A 15408-nucleotide genomic window follows, 5' to 3' on the forward strand; every position below is an offset into this window, starting at 1 on the left:
GCTCCTGGTCTAATGCTGCTTTTAATCATCGGATGAAGAGGAACCGGGAAACTGATGTCTGCAAGAGGCCACTTTTCAGCATCTCTCGCCTATTGTCATTTTGACTTAATTGTTTCCTGCCTCTGAAATCTTTCCGTCATCAGAGATTATCAGGCTGAAGAGGGCTCTGCAAACAACATCATTGAGGGAAGAGAAGTTTGGAAGGTTCTTTGCAGGAGTTTTTTTAAAAAAACAATTAAATCCAAGTTTTATACTTGGCCTGGAATAACGTTATTTCTCTCTCTCACACACACATTAAAATCTAGCACTTGAAACAGGGCAAGTTCTAGGAACCCCATTTTACAGATGGAAAAATGGAGTCACGGGGATGTTAAGGGACTTGCCCTAAGTCACAGAAGTGCACCCGCAGGGATGCACCGAGCTTTACACAGATCAAAGACACCAGACCCAGCTCAGAAGGGGAGGGACAGAGGTCAGGTGATTTACTGCCACCTTTGCAGCCCTCCCAGCTCCTGGAGCTGACCACAGATTGATCCAGTGCCCAGCATAAGCTAAAGAAGATAACAGTCCCTCTAACCCATGCTCAGCTCCCCCCTCCCCCAGAGCTGTGACCAAATACCATAAGAAAGAAAGCCCGTACATGTCAGTGATTGCATTGGCCTAAAAGACCATTAGGTCTGGCGGGCCTCGCCCCTGCCCTCCACGCCCCTCGGGGCTAGGCACACTGACTCAGCAGTAACCTTTCCCAGCTTGGAAAGAACCCAAACCTGTCCCACGAATAGCATTTCCGTGGTCAGAATCCAGCATCCCAATTAACTCATCACTACTTCAGCTGTGACACACAGCCCAGGCCAACATTGGCTTTGTGCCTAAGGACCAGGTCAGGTTTCGCAGGCTGGGGCTCGGGATATCTGTAGCAAGGGAGGTCTGACATTCAGTGCCAGACAGGTAGGCTGGGCTGGGCGGTGGATGGAGTGTTCACGGCTACCACAAACAGCTCTGACAGAGAGCAGCTGCAAGCACACTTCAGCTTCCTTCACACCTGCCATCCATGGATCTCAAACCTTCAGTTCCTCAACACTTTTGTGGGATAGGCCTCGCCGCCATTTTACAGAGGGGGAAACTGAGGCACGGGGAGGTGGACTGACCCACCCAGGGCTACTCAGTGCCCGAACCAGGATCAGAACCCAAAATGCTGGGATACCAGCATTCTAGCTATTAAACCACACTCACTCCGAAGCACGCCCCAGGGCTGTACGCTACTCGGTCGTTTCCTACCCCCACCACAGGGCTCCCACCCCCAGCTCCCCACCCGGCTCAGCTTGCCCAGGCACTGCCCCCAAGCTCACTTACTTGGGCGTGTGCGCCTCGTCCACTCGATGGCCCAGCTGGAACTCGTGCGACTTGCTCCGGTGCAAGGCCGTGAAGCCGGGGATGAGGTGAATCAGTTTCCGGGATGACGGGGGCGGCGTCCCCGGAGGTTTCAGCTTGTTTCTCCGCCTCACTGGCGGCGTGCCGGGAGGAGTCATGGTGGTGACTATGTTAGGCGTCCGTGGGGGGGTGTGAACAGGGTGCCGTTGCCGGGGGGATGGCGGCAAGGAGCGGTGACCGGCTTCCAGCGGGGGGCACAGGCCGGGATAGCCCTCCACAGTCAGTCTCTCCACGTGGGCGTATGTCGGCCCGTGGGCCGAACCCGGGTGACAGTAACGCTGCATGCACTTGGCCTGCACTTTGGGGCTCTGGGAAAGGTGCGTTCTGATCCACTGCATGGATTCGGGCTGACACACGGGGGTGTTCTCCTTCCCCGTTTCTGGCGTCGGCCACTGGATGGTCCAGTCTTGCTTGGAAAGGCTGCCTCCTGAGGTAACAAACAAAGAGCGCCATGCAATTAGACACTGCTGGCATTAAACACACGTGCCTGATTGCAGGCCTGACTTTCAGGGGTGCTGACCAGCCCCAACTCCAGCGGATGTCAGCAAGAACTGCCAGTGCTCTGAACCTCTGAAAATCAGGCCTCCATGGGGAGGATCTTGGTCCTTATTTACAACAGCCTAACGGAGCCAGGACCTGGCTGGTGCATCACCTGCCTCTCACCCTGTGCCCCAGCTGCTTTCGACCAGGACATCGCGACTGACAGAACAAGCTTCTGCCAGAGAACTGACTGGGCCCACATCTTAACACCTTCAGAGTTGGGTGCAAAGACCAACTTCAGTCAGAACAGAGCCAGGTTCCCTCTTAACCCCTCAGGCCTTTCGGGCAGGAGGCCGTGCATGAGATACTGGAGAACCAACCTCCCAGGACATAGCTTCCTACCTACAGCCTGCCCAGCCAGTGCTGCTTTGAGCTGTATATTAGCCTCCTGCGATTCTACCTTTAAAGGGCACGTTCCAGCCCAAAGGACCCCAGAGGAAACACTCAAATGCAGCTGTCTCTGGGGTGGGAAACCAAGGGCAAGTAGCACAGCACAGATTTTTTGGCACGAGGTGGGGGAGGGTCAACTTTGGCCAGAATCCTAGGATTGAATGGGCCCTAGAGAATGAACTGCCTTGACCTTCTCCTTCCCACCCCGCTCCCAGAAGTAAGTGGTAGCCAACGCTTCAGTGGAGGCAGAATGGGAAAAGCTTGTCCAGCTGCTCTCTGGGCCCTAACACTGCCGTCTCCAGGGCTGCCAACCTTTCAGCAGTGCTAAATGCACACGAAAACATGTCCAATTGGTTCCCGAGGCAACTTTGGGCCTGCACCCGCCCCTGCAGAACAAGGGTTCAGAGTCCAAGAGGAGTGCAGCCTTTGGGACACTCTGTGACAAGTTCAGCACGTAAGCCGAAAAGGCTCCGCGAGTCACCCATGTGCAAAGCAGGGGGCTGTTTTCACTTTAATCCCTGGAGAGCCTCGTGCGATGCACACACATAACAACCAAAGTGCTGAACGATGGTGACTGAATCACGTCCTCCTCCCGAGTCCCGCCAGAGGATCCAACGCGAGCCTCTCTTGGCAGGAATTCTCCGGACACTGGGGAAATGGGCCTGCCACCTTCCAGGAGCTGACACCCTCCCGTCTGCATGAGCAGTCCTCAGCCAGAGTGAGAGAGCACTGGGCTATGGACTAGACACGGGACAAGTGTGTTCTCCTTATGGAAATGTATGGATCACCGTAGATCTGGAGGCCTCCACCAAGACCAAGGCCTCTCTGTGCTGGGTGCCGTGAAACCACCAAGAGCCCCTGCCCCAATGTAGGCAGACGAGACAGACAAAGAGAAAGAAGAGGCAGCGAGGGGAAGTGACTTGCCCAGTCCTAGCAGATCAGTGCTATAGGTCACCAACTCCCAGTTCAGAGCCTTCTCACTGTATCCCATAGACCCCACCACGCACCTCACCACATGCCCTCCCCTCCCCCATGCTTATTCAGAGTAGCTATTCCCAAAGACTGAAATATGACAACAACTTACACGCAATTTCAGAGCCCCCTAGGGCTTTCCTTTCAACAATAGACGGGTTACTACTCCTTACGATTCGCATCATGGTAGCACCTGGAAGCCCCAGTCAGGGATCAGAGCCCCATTGTGCTGCGTGCTGTCCACACACAATGAGGAGACAGTCCCTGCCCCAAAGGGCTCACAGTCTAAGCAGAGAGGACAGACGACGGTTGGGAGGAAGGGAGTATTTTCCCCATCTGTATAATGGGGATCGGAGGCAGAAAGAAGATAAGTGACTTGACCAAGGTCACACATTGGGCTGTAGCAGAGCTGGAAATTGAACTCCGTGACTCAAATGTACAAATCATTTTTAAAAAGAAACGGACATGAGAGAGCAGCGGCAGAGATTCACAGGGAGGGCTGAGGTGATGGCTCCGTGCAAACAGGCACAAGAGTCACACAGCCTCAAAGGGTTCGCTCGCTCAGCTCTCTTGCTTTTAAGCCACACTTGGCAGTGAAGATATTTTTTCCCCTCTGTCTTGTCTAGCACCTCCTCCACCTCTTCCCCCTCCACCCAGGTCCCATGCATCCGGCCTTCCCTTCCTTCTGCTTCTTTGTCCACTCACAGTTTCAAGTGCTGCCCAGTGGATTCCACCTTTCTAAAGTGCCACCAGGACTCCAATTGTCTGACAAGCTCCAGCATCTCTTCCTCTTCCAACCCAGCCAATTCTCACTTTCACATACACACAGACACACACTATGCACTTCAAGTTCTGCAGTTTGGAGCGGGGGGAATAAATAAAAGAAGCCACACTTAATTACTGAAAGTGCCAACTAGCATAGTGATGGGTACATGTCTGTCTGCGGGGACGCTTTAGTGGTATTCAAATGATGAATCAGATTCGAGCGCTCTTGTCCCAGCTCTTTTGATCCTCTCCTCTAATAAAACCTGAATCAAAATGTAGTCTTTTATTTTAAAAAGGGAGATTTTTCGCCCTCCCACACTTTCTTTCATTATTAATTGCCCACCCTTTCCATGGGAATCGTTTTATTTCAAGCACTTGAGAAGAAAAGGAGGAATGGGCTTTGGAAATGAAAGGTGTAGGGTTTGATTAAAAAGAGCTTTGGGGAGGGGGGATTCTTCTGAATTGTACTGCTAAGGCATGGGGAGACGTTCTTATCAAAGGGAGAGACTGGGGGTTGGGAAAGTCTGTCTTCAGATTAAAAGTTAGCAGGTGAGTGGAAGTAAGATTCTGAGAGGCTGGTGTGAACATCAGAGGAGGTTTGTAGTGCTCAAGTAGCCACTTACTATTTTACTATTACTGGTTCAGAGAGAGGAGCTTTCGAAGAGTTCAGTGGCTTCTTTAGAGGAACGTGTCTGTTACCAAAAAAAAAAAAAACAACAGCCCCAAACCACATTTTAATTCCAAACATCTTTCTGCGTCTGTTGCAGAACACAGAGGGGAGTCTTTATTGAGGATGTTGGTGCCACCATGGAGAGTCTGCTGACACACCAGCCCACACCCAGCAATGGTGGAAGAGGCTGCTGCTGCCTTCATGTTATTAACGAAACCCATGGAATTGAGAACAAAGAGAACTGTTAAAATCTCATTTCCTTTTCACTCTTCACCCTCCATCTAGCCTGCAGGCCAGGCAATGGTGGCTGGAGAAGAAAAATCTTCACACACCAGCTCTGCAGCATTGCCATGGCAAACGGTCTGTGGGAGGAAATGGCACGGCAGCTGATCCAGCAGTCCCACCTCACTCCTTCACAGCACGGCCCATCAGCCTGAGCTCTGGGAGCTTGTACGAGAAGAGTCCTGCAGAGCAGGGGGTCCCCATGCACCTCCTCTGCCCTGCACACAGCACATGCTCACTGTGACGTGTTCCTCAGGGGACCTGAAATGGGCTGATCCAAAAGCCCGCAGACATCAGTGGGGAGTTCTTTCCACTGACTTCAACAGGCTTTGGATCAGACCCAGATTCCCAGGGCTATTTCTGAATGAGGAAGGGGTGAAGTGCAGGCAGGACACGGAGAATAGCCGAGATCTGAAGATAGGACACACCAGCTCCAAACAACAATCAGATTCTTCAGGTGACAAATGACAAATCATTCACTTAGTACGTTATAACTTGACAGAAAGGAGCTTGTTCAGGCCCAGAAATACTTGCCTCAGCGTGACATTCGCAGCCCTCCTGGGGAGCAGCCCCATGGACAGGTCTGGTGTGACTGGGAAGGTTTCCAAATGACAAGCACAGGGGGGTGGAAAACAGTACCCAGAATTGGACGGGGTCAGGGGTATGCAGGGCATTAACTGATGGCCAACGCAGGAGAGGAAATGAAGGCAAAGGACGGAAGAGGGGAAGGAAGTTGTCTCATTAAATAGAGCAGGAGAAGATGAAATGGGGAAGAGAATAAGCCAACAAAGCAGTACATGCAGGAGTGAAGCCAAGGATAAAGACTCCACCAAGTCAAGCTATACTTTGTAGGATCTACTTGAGCTGAGATTAAAGAGACAGACCTTCAGCTGATGGAAATAGATGTAGTTCTACTTACTTCATTGAGCCTGTCTGCATTTCCTTCAGCTGAAGACAGAGCTCAGAGATTTCAGTTCTAAGGACAGGTCACAAGAGTGCAAATGCTAGCCATCTAGCCCAGCCCCCTTCCAATGCAGGCCTCTTCCCTGCTAAATCTTCCCTAGGGCCTTATCTAGTCTAATTTTAAATGTCTCGAGCAATGGGGCTTCCGCCACCTCCCTCAGGAGACTACAGAACAGCCTACTGCAGCAGATAAATTATTCGGCTATTACAGTGATGAGCATGGTAGCAATGATTAGATTGGATTCAGTTCTTCAGTGGTTTTCTCCTCAAATGGCGGAGGGAGAAATCCAGGATGGCAGTGTGCAGGCTGCACTGGGGACCTCCATGGGAACTGGTAGGAACCCTTCCCTACACAACCCTCCTAGCGTAGATGGAGTGATACCACGTGAAAGAACATTAGGTTTGTAAAGAGAAGGCCTCAAAGGTCAGGAAGAGCCAAAGATAATGACGTACACGTAAACCTCACCCTGTCTGAGGCAGTGCAAATGAGGTCCCTGCTTTAGTGCAGCCCACAGACTGTTTGCAGTAACAACGACAACGTAAATCCAGAGTGCCCTGAAGTCAAAGGGCTTACTCCAAATGGATGTACCATTGTAACATAGCGGAATCTAGCCCTCAGAAGGGCTGGGGTGCTGTGAAGGAGGCATTCATTTAACAATGAGCATAGAAATCTTTTATCACAAAATATATATTTAAGAATAACTGGATTTTTAAAGCGTAATTAATTTGCAAAGAGAAGCTCAATCATTTTATGTTTGTGCCTGGCGAATTACCTGCACCCTGCCTCTATTGTAGACTCCAAGTTATTGGAGTTAAATAACAGCAAGTTATTTAAAATTAAGCACCCTGCCCCGGTGCAGGCTCTGCTCCTCTCTCTTGTGCTACCAGCTCACAGACAGTGAGCCAGCTAGTACCATGAATTAGCACCTTTCATTCTCAAGTCCTGCTTTGCAGGCAGCTGAGAACAGAAGCAGGGAGAGGAAAGTAGAGAGTACAGAGGACATTGCAGAGAGGAGTTGCCCCATGGCTTAGATGCAGGAGTTTTTGCAGGTATGTGGATACGAAGCTATCGGGGCAGCAGCCTGTAGGAGGTACAGGGATCTGAACTGTGCCACTGTGCAGCCATTATGTAAATGTTTGTGCTCTGGCCAGAGGTGAAAGTAAGCCGGTAAGAGCCGGTGCACCTACCAGGACCGGCTTTCTGAGAGGGCAATTTAAAGCCCTGGGGTAGTGGCGGCGGGCTGCAGCGGGGATTTAAAGGGCCCCGGAGCTCCAGCCGCTGCTACTGCCCTGGGGCCCTTTAAATCCCCACCTGAGCCCTGCTGCCCGAGCCCTGGGGTAGCAGCAGTGACGGGCTACGGCAGGGATTTAAAGAGCCCCAGAGCTCCAGCCACCGCTACCCTCCCGGAGCCCTTTAAATCCCCGCCTGAGCCCTGATGCCGAAGCCCTGGGGTAGCGGCGGTGGGGCTCCAGAGGGGATTTAAAGGGCCGGGGCGGTAACGGTGGCTGGAGTCCCGGGGCCCTTTAAATCCCCGATGGAGCCCAGCCACCGCTATCCCAGGGCTCAGGCAGCAGGGCTCAGGCGGGGATTTAAAGGGCTCGGGGCTCCGGCAGCTGCTACCACAGCAGAGCCCCAAGCCCTTTAAAGCTCTGCCAGAGCCCGGGGTAGCAGTGGCAGCCGGGAGCCCCCAGGGCTCCTCATTGATTTAAAAGGGCCTGGGGCTCTGCTGCGGTAGCGGCAGCTGGAGCCCTGGGCCCTTTAAATCGCCCCCGAGCCCCGGGGCTCCCAGCCGCCTCTGCAGCTGGTAGCTCGGGGGTGATTTAAAGGGCCCTGGGCTCCCAGCCGCCACTACCGCAGCTGGAGCCCTGGCCCTTTAAATCAAGATTTAAAGGGCCCAGGGAGTTAAGGCCCTTCCTCTTCCGGTTGAGGCCACACCCCCTGCTCAGAACTCCGGCGTACCAGAAAGTCCTCTAACTTACTTTAACCCCTGGCTCTGGCCAGCTATTAACATCACTTAGCCAATCTGAGCATGTTGTAAGGTGACTGAGAAAAACCACACAAGTTTATGTAACTCAGAACACCCACTCCACCAGCCAATAAGTGTGCAGAGATTTGCATAACTGGGAGGCTGCCAGGCAGTTGTGGGTCAGGAATAGTCCATTGGCACACCAGAGCTCTCTCTAGCTAGGACAATTCCTTCCCTAGCTAAACAGTAACAATCATTAGACAATTAATGATGACCAACACTTCCTAAACACCAGAGTAGACTGGCCACAGGGAATCTAGCACAGCAAGACCACAACTGGTGTGTCAGCCTAAGCCACTGACAAGTAAAGGCTCCAATATTTCATTGCCAAAGAGACTGTGATGCAGCTTGCCCTGAGCATCTCAGCTCTGTCCTCTCTTCTCATTGCCTATCCGTGTTTAGCCGCTATTCATTGTGATGGCTGACGATGTCGTAACAAGATTGCTGCACTCCAGCATCAAAGTAACGGGGTCTTTCAATGGTGGGTGCGTCATGCCTAAAAATAACCCGGTCAAGCTTGGAGAATGTATTTTAAACACACACACAACTGCCTGCATGCACACAACACGTGCATGTACAGGGCCCTTCTCTTTGAGCAGATTTGGTGAAACAGGGAATGCATTTTAGAGCAGGAAAATACTATTTCCATAAACTATTAAATTCAAGACAATTTTATTCCATCAATAATGGGCTTTCTTGGACATTATTATTGCTCTAAGGGAAGGTGGGTCTGGCTGGGAAGAGGGCAGGAGGAAACACAAGATAGGGGAACAGAGACACAATATCAACTCCCAGTCCTGCAACTGGATTGGCATAAGGAGGCCCAGCTTCCACATGGGTTACAAGAACTGGGCCTATTGCATTGATCTATTATTCCATATAACACAAAGTAGCCACAGATATATTTTATAGAGGCAACACATTATGCCACACACAGTAGGTGGTGGAGATATCCTTGTAATCAAATGCAGAACTAGTCAATAAGCTCCATTTATTGCCCCTTCACCTGCACTCTGCCCATTAATCTGACACTCCAAATATCTGAGTAGCTCCAAATAGCCACCACTTTTCATTTTAAAAGACCTGCCAGAAATATTGCCCACCACCACCACCCCAGATGACTCTAGCTGGAGGCCCAGGCCTAGCTACACCTTCAGTCTTGCACCACTCCTGGGTTAATGGTTAGAGCCCTGCAGATCCACCGATATCCACTTTATATCATTTTTGCAGAGTGCGGATCGGATGCGGATACAAATTTTATATCCGTGCAGGGCTCTATTAATGGTCTGATCTTTCCAAACCCATTACGGTTAAGAGCTTTGGGGGAGATCCCCAGCTTCCAATGGGGTGCACAGCATTTGCTTCTGGCCCTGGAAGGTCCCGAGGGGAAGGACCTTAAAATCACAGTGGAAGAGCTATTTTGAATCATTTTTAAGGTTTCTAAAATGTATCATTTGTTGTTTTTCTCTCTTTCAACATACTGTAAACTTGGACTGATGGTACCTATGGCAACCTTGCTTTTCAGACAGAGGGATAAGAAAAAAAATACCAGTAACCTTTTTATTTATAACTACAGAACGCAAAGGAAAAAAATACTAGCAATATTGTAGCATGTACTATACAAATACCAGCACGTGTTCTGTGCATGCCACATATTTCACTTCAGAAATACAGGCTAATAAAACCATTAGACCAGTCCATCAGGTATTCACTCATCCTCCCTCCCTCCATCTCGTCATCATCAATTCTAGTCAAATGCTTCTCCTTCACCCCATCAAGAGGAAGACCAGATACTTGGAGGTATGCGTGACAGAAGTGGCACTATCTTTGGAAGATCTTACTAGTTAATGTATCATCGTAGCCCATGGATTGTATGCAAGTCCAGGGGGGAGCATGACCACAGCCCGCCAGGAATTAACAACAGTAGGAGACGATTAGGCAAATTCACTTAGGCTGTAATGCCTTCAGAGAGGTACCACCACTTGGTGAGGTTCACAAAGTGGATCCTTCACAAACAAATAGACAAATGAAAAGACAAAGAAGGGACTTTTGGATAAAAAGCCTCAGTTTAAACTGACTCGGGGCCTTGGTTCCGATCCAGCAAATGGACAGGACCCTCGGGCCCCCAATCCTCCCTGAGAAGGGTTGCCAGGACTTTGCCCTACTGAGGCCCAATAAGACTGATGGGTGACTCTGCTAAGCTTTTAGCATGTGCCTAGGAACTTTGATTGTTCTTTAGGTTTTCATTGTAATGCTTTCACCTTATATCAGGGCTCGTAACATGGCCTGTTTCATCTAGTGGTTGGAGCCAGGAGTAGAGTCAGAGTCATGGTCACATCTTGGTTGCTTATTTAATTAAAATGGTCTCTCTAATTAAGGAAGTTCCTAGGAAATCTTTGCTTTCCCACCAATCTATCAACAAGGCTACCCCCTGTTTTTTCTGACCTTATTGAAAAAACACATTTCTGTGAGGTTTCGTACAATCTTTTTCTCAAAACCCTAAGAAAACTACTCTATAACTTTTAAATACAAAACCTAAAGAGTGGTGCTAACCATCTGTGTCCCTTTAAATATACCCAAATATCCCAACTAATGAGTCTGCATTTAGCCACATCCCCAAAGTGTGTGTGTTATATTCTCATCTGGATGCTTAGGGAGTCAGTCATGTGCATGAAACCAACCCATCTTAATGAAGAGGTATTAGTCATTATGTAAGTGACAAATGGAAGCCATCTATCTCTCCATTCAACTCATCTGGAGAGGGAATGGATTTTTGGGCCGGGGGGGCGGACGGGGGCAATCTTCATTATTTCAGAGCTGGTGTATTTGTCTGATAATTGCACTGGTGAGCCAGGCTTGATGAATTGCCTGTGCAATTATTACAGTAGGTTTCCCTTGTTTAGATGCTGAATATTAATATCGTTTTTTAAGAGAGACGATTTCTAGTGTGCGGCAATTTCAGCTGAATTATCCGCCCTGCCCCCCAGCTAAACAATATAGGGCGTTAAGCAAGAGCAAACTCCTGTCATGGTGATTTACTGGTGTGGGCACAGAAAGAGAGTGGGAAGAAATGCAGCCTTCACTCCATTAATAAACCCGCAGAGTGACTGGGACGGCAGGGGCCTTTTCCAACACCATGAGCGCAAAAAGCCCCTCACAGGAGAAAGAGAAAAATGTACAGGACGCTCTGACTCCTCCAAGTTCGGGGCTGACAGGCATCCTCTCGCCTCCCACCACAGCTGCAGAGACACCTATCACAAGGAGCGGCCTTTGAGGGCTCATCTGCCAGCAAGCCACTGACACGTCTTGAGGAAATGGCTACGTGGGGACATGGGTGACCTTTTATCCCCGACACAGAGCTTTGAAGCCTTAGAGCTCTGCATAAAGAGGATGCAAAATAGATGCGCTCTCTTTCTCATTCGTCATTTATTAAGCAGCGTGGCTTCCCAGAACGACTTGGGTGACAGCTGCCCTGTCTCTGGGCTAAGTTGTCCATCTTTCGCGCACTCACTTTCTCAGATTTAATTAGAGGAGGAGAAGCCCTTTATGAACCATTCCATTAAAAAAACTAATTGGAGAAACAGAAGAGACTGTGCCTGCCCTCGGTGAAGTACCTGCACTTACAACAGAAAGGCCGGGAGGCAGCAGGGTTCCATAGAAAAGCTCTTTTTCCTTTTTAAATGAAGGGTGTTTTGGGTCTGTCTCTGAGCCGACCCACGTCAATGATGTCAGTGGGGGCTTTGCCATTGACTTCATAGAGTGCAGGATCAAGTCCCATGATAAAACGACACATAAGGGGATAGGCCAAAATCTAAGCATAGCGTACTGTCATTTACATGGCAGGGAATCTTCAACAGGTCATCATCCGTCTGCCAGTCTACTCATAACTCTACTTAATTCAACCCCGCTCAAGCATTAGCGAGTCTGTTCAAAGGGCCGAGAAGCCACAGAAGGGCTGACTTTCCGAACCCAGCCTCCAAAACGGTACCTCCACACGTTGCCCCTGCACATCCAGGCATTTCTCTGAGTGCAGAAGTGTTCAGACTTCCAACTCCCCAAGGCAGATGTTGGGCGCACAGAACTTGTGAGCACAGGCTCAGGGCCTGCCTGACCACTTGACTCCGTTATCTATATAGTTTTAACCTCACCATTTTTTCATGATCGTTCCAATTTCCCCATAAGAGGCTTATTTTTCTTCTTCTTCTTCTTACTGAGTTTATCCTCTTCCACTGGGTAAATATGGATTTAAGCTAACGCTTTTTGGCTTAAGATTTGACCTCGGTATCTCTTTGCCGTTCTCCCATCTCTTTTATTCACATCCCACTTCAAGTTCCAATTTTCTTCTCATCGCCTTCACTACCTCCAAATGCACACACACACACACACCCCTTAAAGAGCCAGGATTGACTGACAAATATACGACAACAGATCATTTTCCCCCTTAGATAATAAGCTCCGCTCACAATTCACAAGTCACACACCATTAATTCTGAAATCCACAGCACCTCTACTGGGATCTCATGTAATATTAAATATTAAATGAATCCTGTTTCGAATCCAAAATCAGTGTTTTATCTGCCACTACAATATTGCTTCCAAGTCTAAGGTTTCATAGCCATGATGGAGAAGAATCTGTTACACGCATGTTAACCCAATAAGCAGGTTTTTAATAACCTGTGCACACTATGTTTCATGTACTAACATGCTTTAGCTTGTAAGCTATTCAGGGCAGGAACTGCATTCTGAAACTGTTCTTTACAAGCGTATTGTCAGCATTTAACACTCCACCATAGAGCGCAGTAGGTGTATACAGCTAAACCCCCAAAATTAAAAACTTGGCCTAAATCACAGCCCATGTCAACTGCACAGTCAAGCATAAAGGTCAAGTGCCCTGTCCCCAGCCCAGTCCACTAAGCCACAACTGCCCTCTGGTTGACTCCAGGCAAGGTTATCAAATCCAACTCCATGGACTTCCACAGAGCCTCCTATGACCATTTGTGGTGCATAACCTTGATTTGCTTAAACAGGTCCTTGGCGGGTATGAGACCCTCTCCATCCCTCCACCCTAATCTAACTGCCTGGGAGATTGAGTAGCTGCTGAATATTGAAAATCATTCTTGTAGAGCTTCATTATGCTTTACATGTGATACATGCAATAATGACCTGTTTTCTCTTCCCCTGCCCTTCCCCCCACACCATTTCCCATGGGAAATTAGATGGCTCTAAGTCAGGACTCAAAGAGAGATGGATGGAAGGGGTTAACAGCGTCCCTCATTCCAACTTTGTTAATATAAATCTTGGCTTCTAAAGATTGATTCTACTATTGTACCTGTGACGAAAACACACACTGGTTTAAAGAGGCAGTAATCCATTTATAAATTAGGACCTTAAGTACAGCTTTTTTGTTTAAGACTCAAGGCATATGTAAAATATATACCAGAAAATACACCATAGGGTATATTTTAATTCATTCCAGTGGGTTCAGGAAATCCAGCATAACACAGACCTGAGGTTTATTTTCACATCTCGCAAAAATACATTTTAAGATATAGAACATATTTTAACCTAAGAGTGAACAAATCGACCCTCTGCATACTTGTCAGTTGGAAAGTAGCACCCAGAAAATACAAGTGTCCAAATGACTCTGCTGTGATGGTCAAATGTTCTTGACCACTAGATTGGATGGGGCCATCCTTAGATGCAGTGGAGATGGGCAGAGGGAGTTGTTCTATTAACCTTCCTAGTCTCCACGTGGCCATCTGGTCCCTTTCACCATATTTCACTGCCAGAGACCGTAACACCCATGTATGTCACAGGCACAGCTTAGTCAGGGGACCCAGTACAGCAGGGTTCCAGTTAGCACTGACGCGGCTTCAGCCGCGTTCTATAGCCAGACTAGAGGCTTGGACATATCCAAGTGTAGCAACCAGGCCCCCGGACTTGATTGCACGTGGAGCGTCGATAGGCCCTACGCTGGCTATCGAAACACACCGATGCCTCGTCGTAGCCTGGCAGAGTTCTAGCGTGATCCAACCACATCCACGATGGGGAGCAAAGCCATGTTAGATCTGGGGACGGGAGAGTTTGATGGAGTCTAAGCATTTGTGTACAGCTCCAGCCATTTGTTCAGTTCACAAAGCTACTATCCGCTTGGCAGCATTAGGTTCCTGTAATTTTAACTTTAAACAAATATTTTGAAAAGTGAGAGCCTGTGATCTGTATCACGGACTGAAGAGCCCATCCTCCCTCTCCCCCACTAAAATTAGGCTAGTCCTCCTGGGCATCCTTGCAGGTGTGTAAATCACGAAGGGGAAGTCTGGTGGCTAAAGCAACTACGTTCGTTTCAATTCCCAGCTCTGCCACAGGGTCCCTGTGAAACTTTGGGCACATCGCTTCATCTTCCTATGCCACCGCTCTGCCATCTGTACTGTGGGGGTAATACTTCCCTTCCTTCATTGCGTGTCTGTTTAGACTTGTATGTTGTTCAGAGCAGGGTCAGTCTTGCTACGTACATGTACAGCACCTAGCACCATGGGGGCCCGTTTTCAGTTAGCTGCTACCAGAATACAGCAGACCAGCTGCTACCTCTGCTCCCCCTAAGGGAGATATAAACACAGGAGCTTTTTCAGTTGGAATCAGACTTTCAAGCCACCAAAGTCTGCGTAACTTCAACACTAGACTGACCAAATCCCATTGCCTCTCCACAGCCCCATTTGGCTACAGCCGTGTTTAAACCAAGCTTAGGGCAGGGCAGACATAGCCTTAGCTCTCCCAGCCTTTTGAATATGCAATATCTCTGGTCGCTTTGCTTTGCCCTACGTACAAGCAGTTGCTGGGCAGCCAGTGGATTCCAGCACCCTTTCATCCAAACACAGACAGCAGCCAAAGATGAGAGTTTGTTCAGAGCTTCGCAATTCCTACTGGACTTGAGCCTGTGTCCCCCAGTCTCTCTCTCTCTCTCAGGCACTGAAGGCAGCCCTTGGATGTCTGGTGCCTGCTCTGCTCTCTGGGCTGAGCAAACAGCCGGGAAAAGCAAATCAGATCCAAACACCCCCGCCCCTCCCAAACAATGCAGTGCCTGAGACCAAACTATTAGAAATGCAAAACTGCACTGGACGGTGTGACCCTTCCACCCTTTGCATATTCAGCATGTGCCAATCAAGAGGCACGGGAGCCCCAGCGAAACCCGACGCTGTGGCCTGCAGAATAATATTGCTTTGTACCGGACATCAGTGGAGGGGAAACATCATTGTCATCCACCAAGGTCTGAGCCTCGGGAAAGAAAAAAATAACCGCAAAGAGGAAAGGATAAAGTCACCTTCCAGCACTCGTGGAGTAACTCTCGGCTGGCAGGTATGTCCTCCAGAG

The 15408-nt window shown here is 49.2% G+C and overlaps 1 protein-coding gene across 3 annotated transcripts in view; it reads right to left on the reverse strand.

Annotated features, from left to right (window-relative positions):
• KSR2 (kinase suppressor of ras 2) overlaps window positions 1-15408 on the reverse strand; it is a 283459-nt gene that overhangs the window by 216471 nt on the left and 51580 nt on the right. For all 3 annotated transcript variants that reach the window (XM_073312611.2, XM_078848923.1, XM_073312610.1), the window contains exon 4: window positions 1354-1858. In XM_073312611.2, coding sequence (XP_073168712.1) covers window positions 1354-1858 — 505 coding nt within the window. The remainder of the gene's footprint in view (window positions 1-1353; window positions 1859-15408) is intronic.

Source organism: Lepidochelys kempii, chromosome 15, assembly GCF_965140285.1.
Source record: "Lepidochelys kempii isolate rLepKem1 chromosome 15, rLepKem1.hap1, whole genome shotgun sequence".
Lineage (NCBI taxonomy): Eukaryota > Metazoa > Chordata > Testudines > Cheloniidae > Lepidochelys > Lepidochelys kempii.